This window comes from Panthera onca, chromosome E1, assembly GCF_046562875.1.
Source record: "Panthera onca isolate mPanOnc1 chromosome E1, mPanOnc1 haplotype 2, whole genome shotgun sequence".
NCBI lineage: Eukaryota > Metazoa > Chordata > Mammalia > Carnivora > Felidae > Panthera > Panthera onca.
In genome coordinates this window covers 5,115,325-5,138,239 of record NC_138352.1, presented here as the reverse complement: position 1 = coordinate 5,138,239, position 22,915 = coordinate 5,115,325, and the positions used below count along the sequence as shown (strand labels likewise).

Below are 22,915 nucleotides of genomic sequence, written 5' to 3'. Positions count from 1 at the left end.
TAAACCTCTATCTATAATGAAATTGTACTAAAAGTGTCCTGAGATGGAAAAAGATAACATGTGTGAGCAGGATGGTAGTGGTGGTGGGCATGGAAAATGAGTGCTTGGATTATAAGAATTCAACCATGTTTCTCCTCTGCATGTGGGGACACTGGTCCATGTCGGCACCATCTACTCTGCAGGTTTATCTCAAGAGCAGAGAGGGGAAAAAAAAAAAAAAAAGCGTCTCACCAGGCCCCGTGGCCTGGTTAACACTGTCAATGTGACGATCACACAGTACGTTAGGGGCACCACACCACAAAAGGTTACAAAAAAGGTAACATTGACCAAATCAGTTGCCACGAGGGTCCGCCAACAACCCACCACTGTGCTACGTGATCTAGACCCCTACAATATGCGCCATTAGTGGAAAACATCATCAGTCAGATGAGAAGAATTGGACTTCGGAACAGACTGAACCTTAGTAGAATCATCAGCGAAGTTTTCTAAAGACAGAAACACAGAGAACTTCAGAAACAGGAAGACCTTAAAATACTATTTCGGATTTTGCTTTAGTTACATTTGGGAGTGCTTGCTGAGCTTCTGACTTTCCTTTTTCTAAGGACAGCTTTGTCTCTTTTTGGCAGCTCCTGAGGAGATGGGGGTGCCTCTAGCAGCTGCAGCTACATCATGGGATTCCAAACTAGCGATTACAACAGACGAGCCAGAGCAATACCAAATCCAGCCAGGGACCATTTGAGTTCCGTCCCAGAGGTCTGAGCAAGAACAGACATGGCTGGCGCCTGGCGCCTCTCTATGGAGAGGTCCACAAACTCTTGGTGCTGAGATTTTGTTCTAGAGTAATGCTGGTCTCATCCCAATAGTGGATTCTAGCCACTCTGCCCACAAAATGGGTATTTGTATGTGTATTGGGTACACATACACAATGGGTACTTTTGTGTACACAATGGTTATTTCTTCACAAAGCAAATGATCAACATAGAGAAACTAATAAGAAGAAAACATGCAAAAGGAGAAGAAATGGAAAGCTAAAATTACTGGGGTACCTGGGTGGCTCACTCGCTTAAGTGTCTGACTCTTGATCTCAGCTCAGGTCATGATCTCATGCTTCATGAGTTTGAGCTCCGCATTGGGCTCTGTCCTGATAGGGCAGAGCCTGCTTGGGACTCTCTGTCTCCCCCTCTCTCTGCCTTTCCCTCTAGTTCTCTCTCTCTCTCTCTCTCTCTCTCTCTCTCTCTCTCTCTCTCTGTCTCAAAAATCAATAAATAAACTTAAAAAAAAAAAAAGAAACCTGAAAGTACTGCTGTAGCTAAAATTCCACAGAACTTGTAGTTCAAGTTTACTTGAAAGTTTTCTTTACTTAGAAAATGAATCATGAACTACATATGTTTCTGTTTTGTTTTGTGTGTGTGTGTGTGTGTTTACCTCAATAAAGCTTTGTTATCATCTTAGACAGCCAAGCTTCCCCAAGTTCACAACCTTTCAGGACACACTGATTCAGCTCTCTGCCATCGATTTGAAAGTATAATCTGGGAGCTAATGGACCAAATACAGTTGGCAAGAAAGAAGAGGCATCTGCCATCTCCTCTTAGGAAGCTAGAGCCTTTCAAGAGAAAGGCTTACCTTGGCCAATAGCCACTCCCATATATACACCATCAAGGCCTGATCCTCTCACTCTTCATCATAATTGCCTGGAAAAACCCCAATCTTGGTTTTAAACCTGTGTTAGGGAGACGAACATTGGTGGAGAGTGCACAGGAACAAAATAACTAGTCTCACTTTAAATGAATGGCTACAACCTGTCTTCGAGCGGAGCCTTAGTTCTACCTGGCAACTGCACTTCATCCCCCTAATCTGTTCACTCTTGAACTGGGTTGGAGGACTAATTAACCTACTTGTCATGTCTTCTTGCTTCTCAGACTCTGACATCTCCCTCTCTCTCTCCCCGCTCTTACTTTCAGCAGAAGACCTTGCTTCCCACTTGACTATTGACGTGTAAGCTATTAGAAGAGTGTTTTCACGAGCTTTCACAATTTCAGCAACCAACCAGGTTTCAATGTACCCCATATACTCTAACTTTCTTCTCATTACTGTGAATGAACAACATTCCTACATAAGGCCAGTATTCGCACCTGTCCACGTGATGCCATCGTCATCCCCCTCCCCTGCTTATGAACACACTGTCAAATGCCTGCCCCTTACCTGCATTATCTGTAAGATCATGGCCCATAAGGACTGCTTCTTAAATGAAATGGGAGGATTTCTTGTGACCAAGAGTTGAGAAGGACAGTAATCCCGATAACTTTAGGCTCCCACAGCAAACTCTGAGAAAACCAATGGCATAGTACCCATGTGAAAGTCACCAGCATTTTCTGCTCCTGTGCCAATCTGTCTCTGTTCTTAACTAGCAATTAAAGCTCTGCAACATTATAGACACCTCTAAGATTCCATTAACAGAGACTGAAGAAATGTATAGGTTGGTGGGAGGTTCTGCCTCTTCTTCCACAAAATATTGTGTACAGTCAGTAGATAATTAGTACTGGCAACTTATTTATAAACACTTCTGAGACTCAACACTTGCTGTTTTCTTAAAATTGTCTTATTTTTTTAATGTTTATTTTGTTTATTTTTAAGAGAGAGAAGGAGAGTGAGTGGGACAGGGGCAGAGAGAGAGGGAGAGACGGAGAGAGAATGCCAAACAGACTCTGTGCTGACACCAATGTAGGGCTGGATCTCAAGATCATGAGATCATGACCTGAGATGACATCAAGAGTTGGACACTTAAACAACTGAGCTACCCAGGCGCCCCCAAATCATCTTATTTTTAATGGAAGTACATCTTCTAGTTCAGCCAATTCTCACTGAGATCTTTATTCCATGCACATTTAGCTGAGTATAGAATTTGAGGTTGACCGTTCATTTTCTCTCAGCATTTTGACATTATTCCATTGTTTTATGGCATCCTTTGGCTAACTGTTGATCTTTAACTGATAACTTGTCTTTTCTACTTTATTGTTTTTGAGTATTTCTTTCTCTCCATTTTCTTTCATGTTTTGAAAGCTCACTGCAAAATAGTTAGTTGTTGGATTTTTGTTTTTAACTCTTCACAGGACACATTATGGTTTTTTTAAATCTGAGGGCTCATATCATCAATTCTGGAAAATGTTCATCCATCTTCTCTCCTATTTATTCTCTTTCTTTTCCTTATTATAAAATGCCTATTAGACATGTCTTTCATGTCTTTTAATTTGTTTTCACTATTTTTCCATCTTGTTCTGTCTTTGCACTAAACTTTATAAAATTTCTTCAGATATATTTCTGGCTTATGAATCGTCTCCTCAGCCGTGCCTGATCTGATATAAAACTTATCCATTATGTTTTTAATCTTAACTTTTATTAATCCTTTTAAATATCTATAAGTTCTAATGGGCTGTTTTCCTATTAGTCTTCCTTGTCATTGCTTCCTATTTTAACTATCTCACATTTCTTTTTTAATACTTTAAATATATATTTTATAGACTCTGTCATAATTTTTATTATCTTCAGTTATTACGGTTGTTAATAGTAACCCCCTCCCCCCTTTTTTTCTGGCCTGCTGATTCTCTTTCATGGTGGACTTTTGATTATGGGCTTAGCTGCTAGGAGGAATCTTTCTTTAACGATACTGGTTTGTGCCCTGAATCCTGGACATATCTCTATAGAATTGTTTGCATCTTCTCTGTGGGGCTCCAGATTTATAGTAATAGTAAGAGGAGGAGGAGGAGGAGGAGGAAGGATAGGAGGAGGAGCATTATCAGAAACAAATAACATTTTTTGAGTTTTTATGATTTTCCAAGCATTGTTTTATGAACTTTACTTGTACTAATGAATTTAATCTCTACAGTAACTATACATACACACACACATACATATATACATACATGCATACATACATACCCTGTTATTATCTCCATTTTAAGGGGGGAGGGAAGGTTAAATACCTTGTGAAAAGTCACATAGCTGACACGTGGTAGAGCTAGAATTCAAACCCAAGTTTGGCTTCAGAATGCAACTAACTTCTATGACATTTGTTATATTCTAGACATGTTACCATACAGGAAGAATAAATTAAGATTCTCTCCCCCATTTCCTGTATCTGGCATGTCCTACATGTTTGGGTTTTTCATTTTCTATGGAGTATATATATTTTTTAACCCAGAGATGGGGCTAAACATACACATCCTTGCTCTTCCTCGGGGTAATAGGTGGTTTTGCTAATTTCTGTTTATTTCTAGCACTGAGAAGTCCTGTGAAGCTTCTGGATTCATGCAGAGATATGAAATCCAGCTTTGTAAACCATCGAGTCTAGGTCACAAGGTTATTAAAACTCCTCTTTGGACAGCTGATTGCTGGCATACCATTCATAGTTCTGGTTTTAATTTCTCTTTTCATTTTTAATACCTGGGGAAGTACCTTCCTTTCTTATTGTTTCTTCCATTGTTTCCTGGTTTCTTTCCTTTACCTTTTTCTTTTTTCTTTTTAAACCTTGGTTATATATCTGACTTTATATATATATATATATTTATATTTTACCCACCATTTCAATATAGCCAGAGTTTGGGTACTTCATTATATTAGGTTACCATTTATGGGGAAATCTTCAGGCTTAAATAAGAATGACCTCCTAAATAAAAATAAATCAGAGTAAGTAGGTCAAGAAAGAGGAACACAAAGCATATATAAGAAACAGTGGTAAGAACTGAAACTAATAAAATATATTTAATCAACATAATTATTGATATTGTAGTGTGAATTTGAATGCATTGTAAGCAAAGTGAAAATTCCTAAAATAGATTCCTAAAATAGAGTACATAGGGTCTAAAACAACAATGACAACAACGACAGCAAAATTAATAAAAACTTGAATTATATTCCAGGTGATATAAAAGAAACAGAATTTTTGTTTGGATCATTGGCCTATTATTGATACAAAATTTTAGCAGTGTTTTTGACCCTCTACCCTCCCCTCCATGAGACCTTTAGTATCTTTATTGTCTTTGTTTTTGCCAATTTTTAATGTAAAAGACATATGATATTTCACTGTTGACTTTAAAAAAAAATAGAACTAATTACCAAGGAGAGAAATATACATATATATAATACCATGGCTTAAATATTTTTAAATTATTCTCTTCTTTTCCAGAACAACTCTCAACTTTATGATTATTAACATCTGTGGATTCGGAGCCATGTCAAATATTTGAGATTTCCCAATTCATGGACTTTGGCTTCCTGTTTTGCCATTTACTTTGGCAGGTCAAGAAAAGTTTGCAACTCTTTACTGAGATAGACTACGCAAGGGGAATTGAATAAATTTTATTTTTTCCCCAGTCTTCATCCATAAAAATTGACCTGAATCTTTTTATATGTTTTTTAGTCCTTGGCAATCTGCTTAATTTTATTTTGTTTATGAGCCTTCTGAAATCCTGCATTCCCTATGAACAGAGCAGGAGAAAGGAATTTGTTCACAATTCTTCATTTGTCCAAATTAGGTGTTTCTCTACGGCAGACTCTGGGTTGCTTAGCTTTATTAGGAAAAAAAACCTTCAGTTCCAGTACATTCTGCCCATTTAGTATACATTAGTCAAATATAGCATTGGCAGTTGGGTTTAAACATCAGCAGTAAAAAAAAAACAAAAAACAAAAAAACACTAGCTAAAGATTTCTCATACACATTTAACCCTTTAGTTAGTGGTTGCTTTTACTTATTTATTGCTTTTTCCCCATCTTGGTCTCATCATGTTCGACAGGCTAGTTCTGTGTTCCTTGTTTACCGTTTTACCCCTCATCCCTGGAGTTGAAAGGCCAAGTGCACAAACACAGGGTTTGTTTTCTTCCCAGCCAACCACTGAACCATCGTTTCCCTGCAAATAATTGGCTTAGGGAAGAAAAGGCAGAAAACAAAACAAGTTCATTATGTGCAGCTTGGTCTGACTACACCCCCCCCCCCCCCACCCCTTCACAAAGCAGCCTGGGGAAGGCACCCATTTAAGGAATAAATGAAGAAGTAGAAATAAGGAAATTTTCATTGTTCCTGTACACAAAAACAGAACTGTGCTTCGACAGTGTCTCCAGAGTAATTTTCCAGACGGTAAGTAGAGCTGTTTAGTTGTGCTATGGCAAATATGTGGGTGGACACTGCTAAAATCAGTCTCTTTTTCAGATGTTTCCAAAGACCTAATGATAAAATTTTCCAGTTTATTCCCAACCAACTTGTATTGTGCAGGTAGAACACCAGGATAAAGGAAAATAGTAAAATCTGCTTCTGTACTAGGTGAGGGAGAATTGTCTGAATATTTTGTTATGCAAATCTAAAATAATTTAATTCTGAGAGTATAAAAGCTGAAAAAAAATCGTCTCTGTTGGCTTATTTGCAAACATTTGGGGAAAGTTACTTTCCATGGGATTCCTTTCTTTCTCTTTCTTTCTTTCTTTCTTTCTTTCTTTCTTTCTTTCTTCTTACTCGTTAGTTTCCTCAGTTATTCAAGGACTTCTGAATTCAGAAAATGGAGATGAGTTCTTCTATCCTTCTTGTGTCTCACAATCAAGTTTCAGGTAGTTTGGGTCTGAATTGCTATCTCACAGCCTAGCTCTTTTGGATGAAAGCTGTTCAGTTTCATCTGAAAGGGAAATGCTACAGGAAAAGAGTCCACTGAGGTTACGTTTACTGGGCATAATTAATTACTCAAATGAATTGAAATAATCAGAATTTTGGTTAATTTGATTAGCTCTGGTATTTCTATTTAAATGCAAAGAACAAAAATTATTAATCGGATGAGATAGAATTCAATTACTCTATTCATATAGTGGAATTTCTGGTATAAGAGGTAAAAACATGTGAAGTGGCTTACAGGTTCTGAAAACTAACAATATCTTTTTCATTGTTCTGCTCTTTATTTTTCGGGAAAATTGTGACACTGAACACTATGTCCCAATGGTTACCCACTCTCCCAAATAGCTTACAGTGATTATATGTGATGTAAAATTTTGCAGCCATGTGTTATTAAGATGATATTTTAAACTCATTTTTTGTAGTTCTTAAAGGCAGGAAATGTTTTCCACCAAACGATGATCAAGGTTTTTCTCTCTGCTTTTCCGCCACTCTCCCCAAGATGTTTCTTATTACACTTATTTTTCTGGTTTATTTCACACCTTGTTAATTTTCTCCTTGTTTGTTCAATGCAAAGCTAAATGAATATGAAACAGAAAAGTGTGTACCACCAAACTCAGGCACTTCTGCACAAGAATTTTCTTAAGAAATGGAGAATGAAAAGAGAGAGCTTATTGGTATGTTTGAAACTTTCCCTCTTTCTGCAGCTCACCTTATTCTTTTATTTTATCCCCTAACGATGCTCTTATTCTATATTTTAAGTAGCAGACTGGATTCATTGATTTTGAGGTTGCCTCTAACCATACTTGTCGAACTGAGAGTCTCATAGTAGTCCCTGAAAAATAACGTAGTATTGCAAAGACAAAGAATATTCCTCATATTTAAAAAAAAAAAAAAAAAAAAGAATAAATGAGAATTTAATTGTATGGGAAATTATTAGCAACTATTTACAAATTTTTTTAATGTTTATTTTTGAGAGAGAGAGAGAGAGAATGAGCGAGAGAGCGAGTGGGGGAGGGGCAGAGAGAGGGAGACACAGAATCCAAAGCAGGCTCCAGGTTCTGAGCTGTCAGCACAGAGCCAGACGCGGGGCTCGAACTCATGGACCCTGAGATCATGACCTGAGCCGAAGTTGGACATCCAACTGACTGAGCCACCCAGGTGCCCTGATTTTTATTTTTTATTTATTTTATTTTATTTTATTTGAGAAGGAGAGACAGCGAGAGAGAGGCAGAGGGGCAGAGAGAGGGACAGAGAGAATCCCATGCTGAGCATGGAGCCCAACACAGCACTCAGTCTCGTGACCATGGGATCATGACCAGGGCCAAAACCAAGAGTTGGATGCTTAACTGACTGAGCCACGCAGGCACCCCGGGAAATTATAGCAGCTATTAAAGCTGCTACCATATGTAACAAAATTAGAGTAAAGAAATAATCAAAAGAGCCCCAGCAGAAATTGAGAAATTTTAACTTGGGGCACTTCTTTTCAAAGCCATAAATTTTCTACGTAAAGACTATTTCCAAGAATTACGGACCAAGTACCACCACTGATTGTCAGTTGCATTAGGTAGGTGGGCTATCTACAGGTAACTGACCCAAATCTCAGAGGCTTAACTCAGCAAAAGTTTGTTTTTCACTTTGCTCATAGTCTAAATAAGGTTGACAGTGAAACTAAAGTGGGTCTGGTAGGTGAAGGAATCTTCTCCATACAGTCAGTCAGGGACCCGAGCTCCTTCATCTAGGGACTCTGCCATCTCCCTAGGCTTTGGAGATCTCCCCTGGATCGTCTGAATCTAGTCAGAACATCAGAAAGTACAGGGACTGAGACAGAATATAGGTTTTGCATGGTTCCGCAAGCCAGGCCTTGAAGGTTGCATATCATTTCTGCTCATGTTCTATGGTTGGAACTCAATCACTCAATCGCTAGGTCTGACTTCATTCCCAGAGGCTGGGAATGTGGTCTAGCATTGTTTTAAGCAGGAAGAGATTACTGATATTGGTGAACCACTGGGCAATATCCAACACTCAGTTCCTTTTCATGTTTGTTTGTTTGTTTGTTTGTTTGTTTGTTTGTTTTTGATTTCCAATACAAGAATATGACAATTGACCAAAATGTTGCTATTTGCCATCATGAACTCTATCTGGGACCCTCTGTGTCTTAGAGACTATAAAGTCCGATGCCCAGGCCTAAGAATTGTCATCCTATTAGTCACCCTGTTGGTTTTTATGATGGCCTCTGCAGTAGTTCATGATTTAATACAAAAGTTTAGTTCTAGTGTTGGAGAATGATCTATGTGGCAACTATCTCGGTGTGCATCTTTTGTTGGGTTCCCTTTGCTCTGAAGAGTTGAGAGCAAAGAGAAGCCAACTATGTGGCAAAATCAGAATTTATCTTCAACCGTTCTTTGGTATTGGCTGAACCTTTTAAGGGAATATAATCTAAATTCGTTCTTCCTCCTGTTATAGGAATGGATATTCCCAATACTTCTGGCACTGTACATGGGACTGTTTTCACATTTCAGAGAAAAGACATATTTTCCTGAAATTCCTCCCCAAGCTCTGGGAAGGGCAGATAACTTTAATAACTCTATAGGTGTTGTGTATACACCCGTCTCTGATATAACACAGCAGATAGTGAATAAAACGACATTTGCTCCATTTGTGAAAGGTAGGTGTACTAATCTTTTTGAATTGATGTATACATGTTGAATTCGAACTGACAGTGATCTATCATGCTAATTATTTAGGTTATCAAGATAGCCTACAAATTTGGTTGGTTTTTTCTTTCTCTCGCAACAATTAGCTTTTTAAAGCCTTTCAGCTTGATGGGGGTCCAATTAGGGAGGTCTGCATTTCTATTGGAATTTACTTAAAACAATAAATTTATAATTTCAGATTTGCAGAATAGTGTCTAGGAGAATATGCCATTTGTGGGAGCGGGTGCCCTTAACATGGAAATACAGTGATTAAGATTTACAACACAGGGGAAAAAAAACATCGAAATAAAAGAAATTAAATCTAGCTATTAAATTATAATGTCAGAACTATGAAAAGTAAGGATGGCTAATCTAAAGATACTCTGTCTGCATATGGTATACTTTGTACACATCTTTAAAGGCCTTCACTCTAAATGAAATCACTATGTAACTGAGATAACTAAGATCAAATGTGTATTTCACTCATGGGCAAGGTGGGTGCAGTTTGGTAGTCTGCTCTTTAACCCTCGATTTCTCACAGGTGACTTTGCTGGCTGTGAGAAATGCACTTACCTGGCAATCTTAGTTCCCACATAAGGCAAAAATCAGATGAGGTGTCTTTGCTTCAGTAAATCTGAAATCTGGAATCCCCTGACTCTACAGTTACTACTCCCATTTACTTCTATTTTTGTATCCTCGTTCTCTTATGCATACTTACCCTAGTATAATATTTCTCTATACCTAAAATTTGCCATAATACTTGTCATTACTAAAAGAAAACACTCAGTTCTCACGCATGTCTCCTGAGTCTAGAATCTAAACCATTTTTTTCAAAAGGCCCTCCCTGCCTTTTGGGATAAGTTTCATTTAAGTGGAAAATGATTTTAGTTTCATTCCAATCTGATGACACCGTTGGATATCACATTCCGTTGCGGTGAAAGTGTGCAACCCTCTATGTCTATTTTTACCTTGTCATCCACAGAAAGAAGAATCATCGGAGTGCCAAATCGAAAATCCATGGATAAACTACTTTTAGACAGTTTTGCAGACCTGGTGGGAATCATCTTTAATGACGCTTTCTCTTATAAGCTAAAATTTGTTCAGGGATATAACATTCCATTTTTGAAGGAAGATCTTTTCACAGGTGACTTTCCATATAAAATATCATTGTGGTATTTTTCATGTTTTCCACATAAGGAATAGGTTGGGATGGGCAACAGAGATGCTTTTGATAGAACATGATAAAGTAGATAGAGCACATTGTATCGCTGAACTTATTCCGAGGGCAATCATATCTTCTCACGATAAAACATGATGGAGTCATCCAATGGAGATAAAGTGAGCACACAGGGGCATGTTGCAAAGGATGCGGGGTGATCCAGACGGAGAGGTCCTGGCCTCAGGTGAGGTTCCAGGTCAGCAGGAAAGGCAGACATTGATGAGTTCATGACAAGTGCAAAGAGAGGTGCTGAGCGGGTGGGAGACTTAGACCAGGGGTTCCTAATAAGCTGTGAGATGAGAGAAGTCTTACGGGGCGAAGTGATGTTTAAAATGAGAAGGACTGGCACATGGGGGTGGGAAAAGCGTTGCATTTCAGACAGAGGAAGGGCAGGTGTGAAAGTCCTGAGGTGCCAAGGGCATCCGTTTGTATCCATGGAAGAAGATGAGTATAGCTGAACAGAGGACATGGAAAGGAATGTGACAGGAGACTGAGGCTGAAGTTAACCCAAGGGCTGGACCCCGTGACGTCCTACAAACCTAGGGTGTTGGGGAGCCGTTGAGGTACTTTAATTAGGGCAGAGAAGAGATTAGACCCCCAAGCCTAAGGGAGCTCTCTGGATATGGCCCAGGGCATGGGTTGCAGAGCGGTGGGGGAGAACACAGCCAAACATACCAGGGAGCCAAAGGCAGCTCGGACACGACTGGCAGCAGCTGAGAAGGAGAGTGAATGGGTCCGAGGGCCTTTCAGGAAGCAGAATTGATGTGACTAAGAGAATCGGTTCTTTCCCATTCATTCTCTGAGTGTCTTCTTTGTGTCCTGCACTGTTCTGGCCCTGGGGATGAAAGTGAGCAAAACACAGAGGGAAGCCTGTTTGCACGAGTCATTCCAGTCGGGGACAGGGGATGGGACAAAAATGATGCACTCTGCCAAGTGGTGATAAAGCAACAAAGTAAAATAGAGCAGGCTTGCAAGATAGAGCCCAAATGCTCTTCCGGATATTTTTATTTATGGTGGCCAGGGGAGGCCTCTGTGCTGAGATCACTTTTGAGAAGAGATCAGGATAGAGGGGAGGAATGAGCCATGGAGCCATGGAGCCATGGATAATGGATCCATGATCATATGGAGCATATGAGCATATGAGCAAAAAAAAGTTCTAGCACAAGAGCGCATTTAGCATTTTGAGGCACAGCAGGGAACCCAGCATGGTGGGAGTGGCATGTTTGTTTCATCTTCTTTCAAGTATTTATTTATTTTCAAGAGAGGGGAAGAGGGAGGGGGACAGAGGATCCGAAGCGGACTCTTCGCTGACAGCCGCGAGCCCGATGGGGGGAGGGTCGAACTCTTGAACTGTGAGATCATGACCTGAGCTGAAGTCAGACGCTCAACTGACTGAGCCACCCGGGCGCCCCAGCTTTCACCTTCTTTTCATGTCTAACACTTCCTATGCATACTACAGTCTCGGAGAATAAAATTTGCCTCATTAAGAACTTTATTTGGTTTTTTTTTTTTCCTATGTGGTTATAAGTTCTGACTGGTGGAGACTCCTCTAGATTGTTTTCCCTTGGGTTCTCATTTCTTATTCTCTAATGACGTCCATCTGCTAACGTCGCTTATGGTATCGCCTCCCTTTGTGCTTGTAGCTCATTGTTGGAATATGCATGGTGACTTTTCCTGTTCTCTGGCCAAATACTGGAATAGAGGATTTGTGACTTTACAAACTGCCATTGACGCTGCTATCATACAAGTAAGAAAAGTTCTAATAATTCACGTAAACTCGTTCCACAGGTATCGAGATTTGGGTGAAAGGTGATATATGCTCAGGTTTTCATACGTTTGTACAATGAAGTAGGGATACAAAGGCTGAGATTGGATTTAGGCGAAGGAACACATTGCTTTTGTTTTTACCTTTTTTTTTTTTTTTTTTTTTTTCAACGTTTTTTATTTTATTTTTGGGACAGAGAGAGACAGAGCATGAACAGGGGAGGGGCAGAGAGAGAGGGAGACACAGAATCGGAAACAGGCTCCAGGCTCCGAGCCATCAGCCCAGAGCCTGACGCGGGGCTCGAACTCACGGACCGCGAGATCGTGACCTGGCTGAAGTCGGACGCTTAACCGACTGCGCCACCCAGGCGCCCCTGTTTTTACCTTTAATTTTCAAGGAGTTTCAGAGTGATGGGAAAGGAAATGGCAAAAACCAATGTACATGGAGGTCCACGTACCCACCACCCAGTTACTCCTAACGGTAATATCTTTCATAACCGCAGAACAATATTAAAATCAGGGAATTGATGTTGGTATAGCCCTCACAAGCTTGTGTGGATTTCACCATAGCCTGTTCAGTTCCTATTTTTTCAAATAATGATTTTCCTTGTTTAAACCCCACTTTAGATCGCAACAAACCGCTCTGTGACAGAAGAGTTGATGTCAGTTACTGCTATAAATATGAAGACTTTACCTTTTATTCATAAAAACATTCTTCAAAAGGAGATGTTTATTTTCTACTGCCTTCTTTACTTTTTTCCATTGATACACTTTATATCGCTCAACGTTACAAAAGAGAGGAAAAAATGGAAGGAGTTGATGAAAATGATGGGTCTACAAGATTCAGCCTTCTGGTGAGTAACCGATTCAAGCAGTGTGACGAATAATCAGAAATTAGGAAGTGGTAAAAACGTGTCATTATTTCCAGAACTGTGTGCCACAGCTGAGACTCCAATGCAGCGGCCCCGATGGCACCCCTCCTGCTTGGTCTGCCCATGGTTATCATTTGACTTCTCCGCACTTCCTCATACTTGAAGAAAGTATGATCCTATAATGGCTAGCTTGTGTTCAGAGGTTTAGATCAGCAGGGATATATATTTTTGCAGCACTTAAGTACCATGTGTTGGACTTGAGATGTCCTATAAAATATGCCCAGTGCATATAGCATTTAGGCTGGCATGTTGGAAGGGCTCAATAAGGACATTTGTTCATATATTGATATCTTTGTATCTTGACTCATTCAGAAATGATTTAGATGTTTTTAAATACATATATTTAAACACACGTATATTTAGGTATGTGTCTGTCTATGTGTGTGTGTGTTTGTATTATAATAAAAACAAATGACTGAAGAATAGAAACAAGGATCTCACAGAATGATAACGGGTAAGACTAGAAGAAAAAAACACAAATCATACAAGCTCTAAGCTTCCAAGAGGTCGCCTGGATGGCTCAGCTGGTTAAGCATCCGACTCTTGATTTCAGCTCTGGTCATGATCGCACCATTCATGAGTTTGAGCCCCGTGAGTTCTGTGCTGACAGTGCAGAGCCTGCTTGGGATTCTCTCTCTCTCTCTCTCTCTCTCTGCCCCTCCCTCTCTCTCTCTCTCTCTCTCTCTCTCTCTCACACACACACACACACACACAAAATAAATAAATAAACTTAAAAAAAAACCTAACATTTTTCAATACTGAATCCTGGGAAATGTGTCTTTGTATAGTCCCCACAGCAAGAAAATTACTCTTTGTGGCTATGGAACTATTTGGAATGGGTGAGGAATTATTTACTGAACAATCATCTGTAAGTCACATGTTCCCTAAAATAACATTATGGTCTAGGAAATTTTAAATTTTCTATCAAGTATATTTGATTAACAGAGAGAGTTTTGATTCTAACATACCTTAATTGTGAAACAGAAAAAGAGGAAAATGTGTTTCTGAAATGAAGAAAAAAAAAAAAGAGTGGTTTGCAGTGAAACTTTGGCAAATGCAAAGAAATGAATGGAGTCTGTTAGGAGGGTAGTGAGGGGGACTCTGTGTAAATAGGACTGTTTTTTAGTTCAGAGGATGTCCTGTGGGGCAGTATCCCTGTAGTCACCTGAGAATGGGGGGACACAAGTCAATTCTGGATTAATCAGAAAGGTGTTGGATATTTACATGTGGATTCATCCTCAGGGTAAATGCTTCTTAGTATGCATGTAATGTAAAGTTAGCAAAACGAATATATATATATATATATATATATATATATATATATATATATATCCTTAAAACTAAAAAGGAAAAAACAAATCTGAAATGTTTTTGCCAAGTACAGGGTGTGTATTGGAAATAAGTTGTATCACAACCTTTTTTTTTAAGTAATGTGAAATAACTGTGAAATGTCATCAGCATTTATTATTTAAGCGTGATGACTGAATTGCTTTGTTTTTATCATGAAGGCTTTCACAGCTTTATTAACATCCTCCCCATGCACCCCCCCCCCATCGCCAAACTCCCTGCAATGAGTTCCCTTTTCTAGGTAATGTTTTAAGTTCCTTCATTTGTAATTCTCCTACTGTATAGACTTTTAATTCCCACCTGTAGCAGTTCCCTTCTGTACTCAGGAAGTGGATTCTGCAGAATGCCATATGCTTTCCAAAAATGCTGATGTTTCCAACAAAGGCTGAATCACTGTAATGCCACGACCTTTAAAAAGAAGTCGAATAAGCAGTAATTAAACCAGTTGTTCTGGGGCATATTGATGCAAGTTCCTGGTTTTAATACTCTCACTATTTTTTTCAGCTGTTGAATTTTTTTTTTAATTTTTTCTTTAAACATTTATTCATTTGAGAGAGACAGAGTGTGAGCAGGGAAGGGGCAGAGACAGAGGGAGGCACAGAATCTGAAGCAGGTTCCAGGCTCCAAGCGGTCAGCGAAGAGCCCAAAGCAGGGCTCCAACCCACAAACCGCAAGATCATGACCTGGGCCAAAGTCGGACACTTAACCGACTGAGCCACCCGGGCGCCCCGGTTTCTTATTCCGTTGGGCAATTTCGTGTAGAGGCAAGAGGACTGAGCAGAGCGCGCACTGTCGTCTGGGCTTGGCTACTGATTTACTCGGTGGGTCTTGAATAGGCCCATGAAGTAACAGTAGGACCTACAGTTTACTTATCTGTAAAACAGGAAGCCCGGACTCAAACACCTTGTGTGGTCCTCTTAGATCTAAGACTGAATACTATTTCTTACTAACCACCTGATAAAAATGCGAACCCCAGCACATCTAAAACAACACAGAATGAGCACTTAAGGCTGTACCCTCATTTATATCAGCTTTCAAAAAAGGAAACATGAACAGGAATAGCAAAAAAAGAATGGGCCTGGAGGAATTATGAAATTTCAGTTTTCTACTACTAGGGAGCGTGGAGGTCCGGCCGGCTGAAATCCCCAAGAACGGTCCAATTCTCCTCTGCCCCCGGGGCTTCTGTGGTTCCCTGATTGATCAGCAGCTTAGTTATATTCCCTCCCATTTCTACGGTCAGAACACCTCGGTAATATGTTATAACGCTGAAGGCATAAAGAGCTTAATCTCTTTACTTCAGCAGTTACCCCTTTGAGACACTTTTGTGCATTTTCCCAAAAAAGACAAGTACGAGAGTGGTCTCAGCAGCAGCAAATAAATAAAAACTGGAAGTAAAATTGGAGACAAAAATTGGAACAACCCAGAAGTCCATGGGCAGGAGAACATTAGGATATAGTCATACGATGAAATATTATTATACAACAGTGAATAATATCATATATGTCCATTGATGTAGATGAGCAACAGCAGAACACATACAAGATGATGCTATGTATGCAGGTGTTCATTCTATTTATACAATAAGTGGGTGCAGAGCTGATGCTTAGCCAGGAGGCAGCAGCACAGCCCTACCAATGTAATATTAATAACATTTTCGTTACTAACCTAAGTAGGCAGATAGAATGGTAAACATTGTATCATTCTTTAGATTTTTGGTAGGTTTTAATATTTCCTAATGAAGTTAAAATAATTGAAATAACTTTTTGTCTTCTTTTAGGCTCTCCTGGGGCTTAATCTATGCTGGCTTCTTCTTCATTATTTCCATAATCATCACAGTTGTCATAACATCTACCCAAATTATAGTCATGACAGGCTTCATGGTCATATGTACACTCTTTTTCTTATACGGCTTGTCCTTGGTAAGTGCATACATTTATTACCACGTTCTCTGCTTTAGGTCGTAGCTAGATGTAGTAAAAATGAAGTTCTCTGGAGGTCATTACAGTTCGTTATTTCCTTCGTGTCCGCTTTGTGTGCAGGTGTGTGCGTACTTGCTTGAGAAAGTCTCTAGGAGTTGTTGAGAAGTTGATCTAGTATGAAATACAATTGGACCTCTCTTTTGCATAAAGTCTGCATTAATGCAACGATGCCTCAAAAAGAAAAAAAAAACCTTGACTCTAAAAATATTTTGACTCTAAGACTTTTCTAGACGGTTCATGAGGATGCGCTTGAGGGGCGGACCTGTCTCTTCGTCCCAAACGTTCCCCATAACATGGTGGCTTGCACAGTATCTCCCTCTGACACTCCATCTTGCCCTCTCTTCCCATGTCACCCCTCTTCCTTCATAAAGCAAGAGCCTCTACACCGCACCCCCCCCCCACCCGCCTCCCAGGGTGTTTCCTGGAGAGGGTACATAGGTGTTCTTTCTTAAGACATTAATGTGGTTTCTTTGGGTGTTTCCAAGTGTGCACGTGTATCCTTGTCCTCGGTGCGCAGAGCTTGCCCCCTGCCCTTTCTTCAGCAACTAATGCCTAGCAGTTGAGGAGAACAAATAAGGATCCTCTTTACAAAGGGGTTGAGGGAAGGACTGAGCATTGTGATGCCTTGATATCTTCATCAGCGTCTCGCTGATAAATATTTATGTTATGATCTAGACATCTGTATTTATTGTGTAATGGCTGTTTAACGGCTAGACGTCTTCTCTCTCTTTCAGATAGCTTTAGTGTTCCTGATGAGTGTGTTGCTAAAGAAAACAGTCCTCACCAATTTGGTTATGTTTCTCCTCATTGTCTTCTGGGGGGGCGTGGGATTCGCCGCATATTACAGACAACTCCCTTCCTCTCTCGAGTGGATTTTGAGTATCTGCAGCCCATTTACCTTTACTGCTGGATTGAGTAAGGTAGGAGCCTAGTTAATTGCTTTATTATTGAACTCTCAAAAGAACTTGGTGCTTCATAACTCTTCATGGTTGCAAGCACTCTTTCTCTTTTTTTAATGTTTACTTATTTTTGAGAGAGAGAGAGAAAGAGACAGAGTGTGAGCAAGGGAGGGGCAGAGAGAGCTGTCAGCACAGAGCCCGACGTGGGGTTCAAACCCACGAGCTGTGGGATCATAACCTGAGCCAAAGTCGGATGCTTAACCAACGGAGCCAACCAGGCGCCCCTAAGTGCTCTTTCAGATTAGGAGCATTTATGCTAAACAATTCTAGCCTAAGACTAGATTTGAGAATGTTATTATTCCAGTGTAGAAAAATCATCATCACATAAGGAAGTTTGAATAAGAACATCTTGAATAAGACAGAGTTTCCCCTCTCAGATGTATTTTCATTCGGAAGCATTTTCTTCTTGTTTCTCATATGCAGCTATTCACCTTTCTTTTTTTCATTATTTATTTAAATTCAAGTGAGTTCACACACAGTGTAGTATTGGTTTCAGGAGTAGAACCCAGAGATTCATCACTTACATATGACACCCTGTGCTCATCCCAGCAAGTGTCCTCCTTAACGCCCATCCCCCATTGAGCGCACCCCGCCCTTCCACTTCCCCTCGGGCACCCTTCAGTTTGCTCTCGGTATTTAAGAGTCTCTTACGGTTGGCCTCCCTCTCTGTTTTTATCTTATTTTTCCTTCCTTTTCCCTATGCGCGTCTGTTGCGTTCCTTAAATTCCACATACGAATGAAATCATACGATATTCGTTTTTACTTTATATAATGAAGGCATTCTCTATTAAAAATTGTGTAAACCGCTTTTGGAAACCTCAAATCTGCAAAGCTGTCAAGACTATAAATACAGAGCGTAACAAATAGGTACTAAGTGTATCAAAACGCTCATGAGCTAGATCAAGAAATAGAAGGATGCCACAACTCCACTCTTTGCTCCTGAAGGTAAAAGTTTTGTGATCTTCACTTCCTCATCCCCACCTAATGTGTGTTCCTAAGCCTAATTTTTTAGTGTTGCCTGGAAATCTTTTCCAGTTTTTGACTACTATTAACGCTGCAAAAAATCCTTATGCATCTACCCTAGTGAATATAGGCATTCAGTTCTGTTCGGTATAGACCTCGGAGTTGGATAGTAGGATCTAGGATACATATATCTTAATCTTCATAGCTACTACCAAGTATTTTTCCAAAGTGGTTGAAACAATTTACTTTTGCCCCAGATGTTTCGAGTTACAGTCGTCCCGAATCTTTACCAGCATTTGGTATTATTAGTCTGCCAAATTTTAGCCATTCTGGTGGATCTGCAATAAAAATCCTTGGGGTATTAATTTGCATTTTCCTGATGTTTGATGAAATTTCATTCTTTTTCGTACACTTAGTGGCATTTTGGATTTTCTCTTTTATAAAGTGTCTATCCAGGTTTCCCCCCACTTTTTTTTTAACTGACTTTTAGTCTTTTCCTTATTGCTTTGTAGGAATTTCTTATATACGCGAGCTATGAGACATTTGTTGCTGACATTTTTACTTGCTCAATGGTGCTTTTAATGAGCATTTTCTTTTCTGTAGAGTGCTTTTGTATCTTTAAGAAATCATTGCATTCCCCCAAGGTCATAAAGATATTCTCCCAGGGGTGTCCAGGTGGCTCAGTCAGTTAAGCCTCCGACTCTTGATTTTGGCTCAGGTCATGATCTCTCGGTTCACGGGATCGAGCCCTGCATCCGGCTCTGAGCTGACAGCACAGAGCCTACTTAGGATTCTCTCTGTCGCCTCTCGCTGCTCCTACCCAGCTCACCGGTGTACATATGCGCATGTGCTTTGTCTCCCCAAATAAATAAATAAGCTTAAAAAAAATTTTTTTTAAAGTTTGTCTCCCATGTTCTTTTCTGGAAGCTCAATTGATTCTACTTTTACATTTGGATATAAAATCCATTTCAAAATAACTTTTGGATATCTATATGTAGAAGCAATATTAATTTTTCTACATGAATATCCAATTTCTTCCACTTAATTTGTTGAAAAGACCATCCTTTCCCTGAACAGACTGCTATATTTCCTTTGTCAGAGCTCAACCAATCCTGTATTAACCCATCTGTGTACTCTTGAACTGTTGCTACATTATCTTAAAATTGTTTTTGCTTTATGTGTCTTGATATGTGGTGGTAACAGTTTGACCACTTGATTTTCTTCTCCAAAGAGAGACTTTTCTATTCTAGGTTCTTTGAATGGTGTAAATTTTAGAATTAACTTATTGAGTGATACACACGCCTATGTATGTGTGTACAAAGCTGTTCATGTTGGGATGCAGTTTGATTTTTTCAATCAGTTTCAGGGAAATTGACACTTTTCTTTTGATCATGAATAGTATGTCTTCACATTCATTTGCTCTTTGTAATTCGTTTTAAGTATTGAGAGCCTTGCACATTTTTTTATTTATTCCAAATTTTAAATCCCTTTTTTAATACGTTTGATGCCATTATAAATAGCATCTGTGTTTAGATTATTATTTTTAAATGTTTGTCATAAATGTAGAGAGATACAACTGATTTCTGTATATTGGCACTGTATCCAGTTTCCTTTTTATATTCTTTAAAACTAAGAGCGCCTGGGTGGCTCAGTTGGTTAAGCAGCCAACTCCTGATTTTGGCTCAGGTCACGATCTCATGGGTTCGTGAGGTCAAGCCTCACATTGGGCTCTGTGCTGACAGCACAAAGTCTGCTTGGGATTCTCTGTCTCCATCTCTCTGCCCCTCCCATGCTCTCTCTCTCTCTCTCTCTCTCTCTGTCTCTCTCAAAAATAAATAAATAAATAAATAAATAAATAAACAAACTTTAAAAGCTAGTATTTTTCTAGGTTTTATCTTGGGATTTGCTTATGCATAATCATGTTGTCTACAAATAAAATAAATAAATAAATAAATAAATAAATAAATAAACTTTAAAAGCTAGTATTTTTCTAGGTTTTATCTTGGGATTTGCTTATGCATAATCATGTTGTCTACAAATAATGATAGTTTTTTTTTTCCTTTTGCAGTTTTTAATGCTAGTTACTTATTTTTCTTGCCTTATCGAGGAGACTGGGACCTCCAGTACAATGTTGAATAGAAATGCAGGCAAAGGAAAAGCTTTCGACATTTCACAAAAAGATGATTTTTGGTATTGGTATGTGTACATCTATTTTGCCAGGTTTAGGAAGATCGCTTATCTTCTCAGTTTGCGAAGAGACTTTCTTTATTATATGTGGGTATTGAATTGTATCAAATGCTTTTTTCTGCACCTATCTTACCAACCAGTTCACTTTCTCCTTCAATCTGGTTTATGTTGAATTGCATAGAGTGATCTTCAAATGTCAACCCAGACTCGCATTTCCGGAATAAACTCAACTTTGTCGTGAAACGTTAACATTTTACACAAGTGGAGTTTATGTCGTCCAGTGTGAGGAACTGGGCTTGGGAGCTGGACTTCATGTGTTGAATTCAGCTTTGCCACTCCTATGTGATTTTGACTTTGCTTGGTTAAGCCACTCAGTTTCTCTGTGCTTCAGTTTCACCATATGTAAAATGCACATAAAAATAACACAGCCTAGGGGCACCTGCGTGGCTCAGCCAGTTGAGCGTCTGACTTTTGATTTCAGTTCAGGTCATGATCTCATGGTTTGTGAGTTGGAGTCCCGCGTTAGGCTCTGCGTTGACAACGTGCAGCCTGCTTGGGAATCTCTCTCCTCCTCTCTCTCAGCCCCTTCCTCTTTCCCTCTCTCTCAAAATAAGTAAATAAACATTTAAAAAAATCATAAGGCCTACCTTATGAGGTTATGATAAGGATTAAATGAGATATTATAAAAAGCCTTAGAATAACATCTAGAACATTATACCTATTGTCACATGGCAAAATTATAAACATCTTTATTTGTAGTAATAACTAGAAAAAGTTCTCTTATCATTATCCAACTAAGATGCTTCAAATAATTTTTCATATTCTTTCAAAAACTTGTGTTCTTTTTGCTGCCTAGAACAGATATTTTGCAAAATTGCAGTGACTTTATGAAAACAAGAAAATGTCCTATTCTTAGAACATTTTTTTAAATTGGTATTTCCTTCCAGTATTCCTTTGTTGTCAGATACAAATAGTTTCACCAATCACTTCATTATAAGGGCTTCTTGAAAAACCTGTTTAATAAAATGATAAATCTTGCTGTCACACTGGATTATTTTTGGGTTTAATTTAAATAATTATTAATTATTGTTTTTGCTTGAATCTTAGATTATCCACTTGGATAGTACTATGAATGGTGTAATTTTTCCTGACCCTTCAGGAGACTCCTATGTACTGATAGCAACTTTTTCTGTGTTGGCTTTTGATGCGCTTTTGTACCTGGCATTGGCATTATATTTTGACAAAACCTTACCCTGTAAGTAAAAATGGCTTTTCTTCGACCTCTGCACATGTTGATCACACTGTAGGTTTTTACTTAAGGTTATGTAAATGTACTTAAAGAAGTAAAGAATAACAGGGGCGCCTGGGTGGCTCAGTCGGTTAAGCATCCGACTTTGGCTCAGATCGTGATCTTGCGGTCCATGAGTTCGAGCCCTGCATCGGGATCTGTGCTGATGGCTCGGAGCCTGGAGCCTGCTTCGGATTCTGTGTCTCCCTCTCTCTCTGCCCCTCCCCACTCACCCTCTGTCTCTCTCTCTCAAAAATAAATAAACATTAAAAATTTTAAAAAAAGAAGTAAAGAATAACAAATATTTCCTATAACAAACTGAATGAGTTCTTTATTCCTGCTTCATAGTTTTAGCAGTTTGAAGGAATTTTCATGGGAAAACAATTAGTCTTCTGCTTTTAATAATATACATTATGAATACTCAGTGATTAAATAATGGTACTTTTTTCAAGAATCCCTGAAAATGTTTTCAAAGAATGATGTGTAAGACTTGTTTCAAAATGAGCTGCAATAAATTAATTCCCCACATGGTTTTGGCAAGTGTCGATCTATCGTATGGTGGAAGGTGTTTAGTAAGTAGTTCTTACAAGAATGTGGGGCAGATTGTGAATTGAATATCCAGAAAGGGTCCCGGGTCTGGAACAGTCAGGTTCTCCCCTACTCCCTCTTCTTCTTGGAGGACCACTTCACAAGGTGACATGTCTATCCTTTAAGGAAGTAACAAAATAAAAATGAAAGAGGACGTTTTCAGCCTTATTCTGAAAATTTTTTAATCAGTTGTTCATATTTACAGAACAATATTACCCAGTTAAATCTTCTCTATCTTACCAACAACCAAAAATTTCACAAGTGCAGACTTCCTGCCCACATGCTAGAATCAGAACACTTTTTTTTCTTGCACAATCTTATTTATTTACCTTACTTTGTATGTT

The 22,915-nt window shown here is 39.1% G+C and overlaps 1 protein-coding gene across 4 annotated transcripts in view; it reads left to right on the top strand.

The window, feature by feature from the left end:
* The first annotated feature begins 5,200 nt into the window (after positions 1-5,200).
* ABCA6 (ATP binding cassette subfamily A member 6) overlaps positions 5,201-22,915 on the top strand; it is a 60,880-nt gene continuing 43,165 nt past the window's right edge. The window contains exons 1-9 of one of the 4 annotated variants that reach the window (XM_081791096.1): positions 5,201-6,130; positions 7,227-7,326; positions 9,116-9,317; positions 10,328-10,489; positions 12,208-12,311; positions 12,956-13,182; positions 16,385-16,526; positions 17,321-17,506; positions 21,803-21,950. In XM_081791096.1, coding sequence (XP_081647222.1) covers positions 7,231-7,326; positions 9,116-9,317; positions 10,328-10,489; positions 12,208-12,311; positions 12,956-13,182; positions 16,385-16,526; positions 17,321-17,506; positions 21,803-21,950 — 1,267 coding nt within the window. In that variant the 5' untranslated portion in view covers positions 5,201-6,130; positions 7,227-7,230. Of the gene's footprint in view, positions 6,131-6,211; positions 6,314-7,226; positions 7,327-9,115; positions 9,318-10,327; positions 10,490-12,207; positions 12,312-12,955; positions 13,183-16,384; positions 16,527-17,320; positions 17,507-21,802; positions 21,951-22,915 lie in introns of those variants that run through there. The other 3 variants (XM_060645574.3, XM_060645572.3, XM_060645573.3) reach the window with 3 other exon arrangements.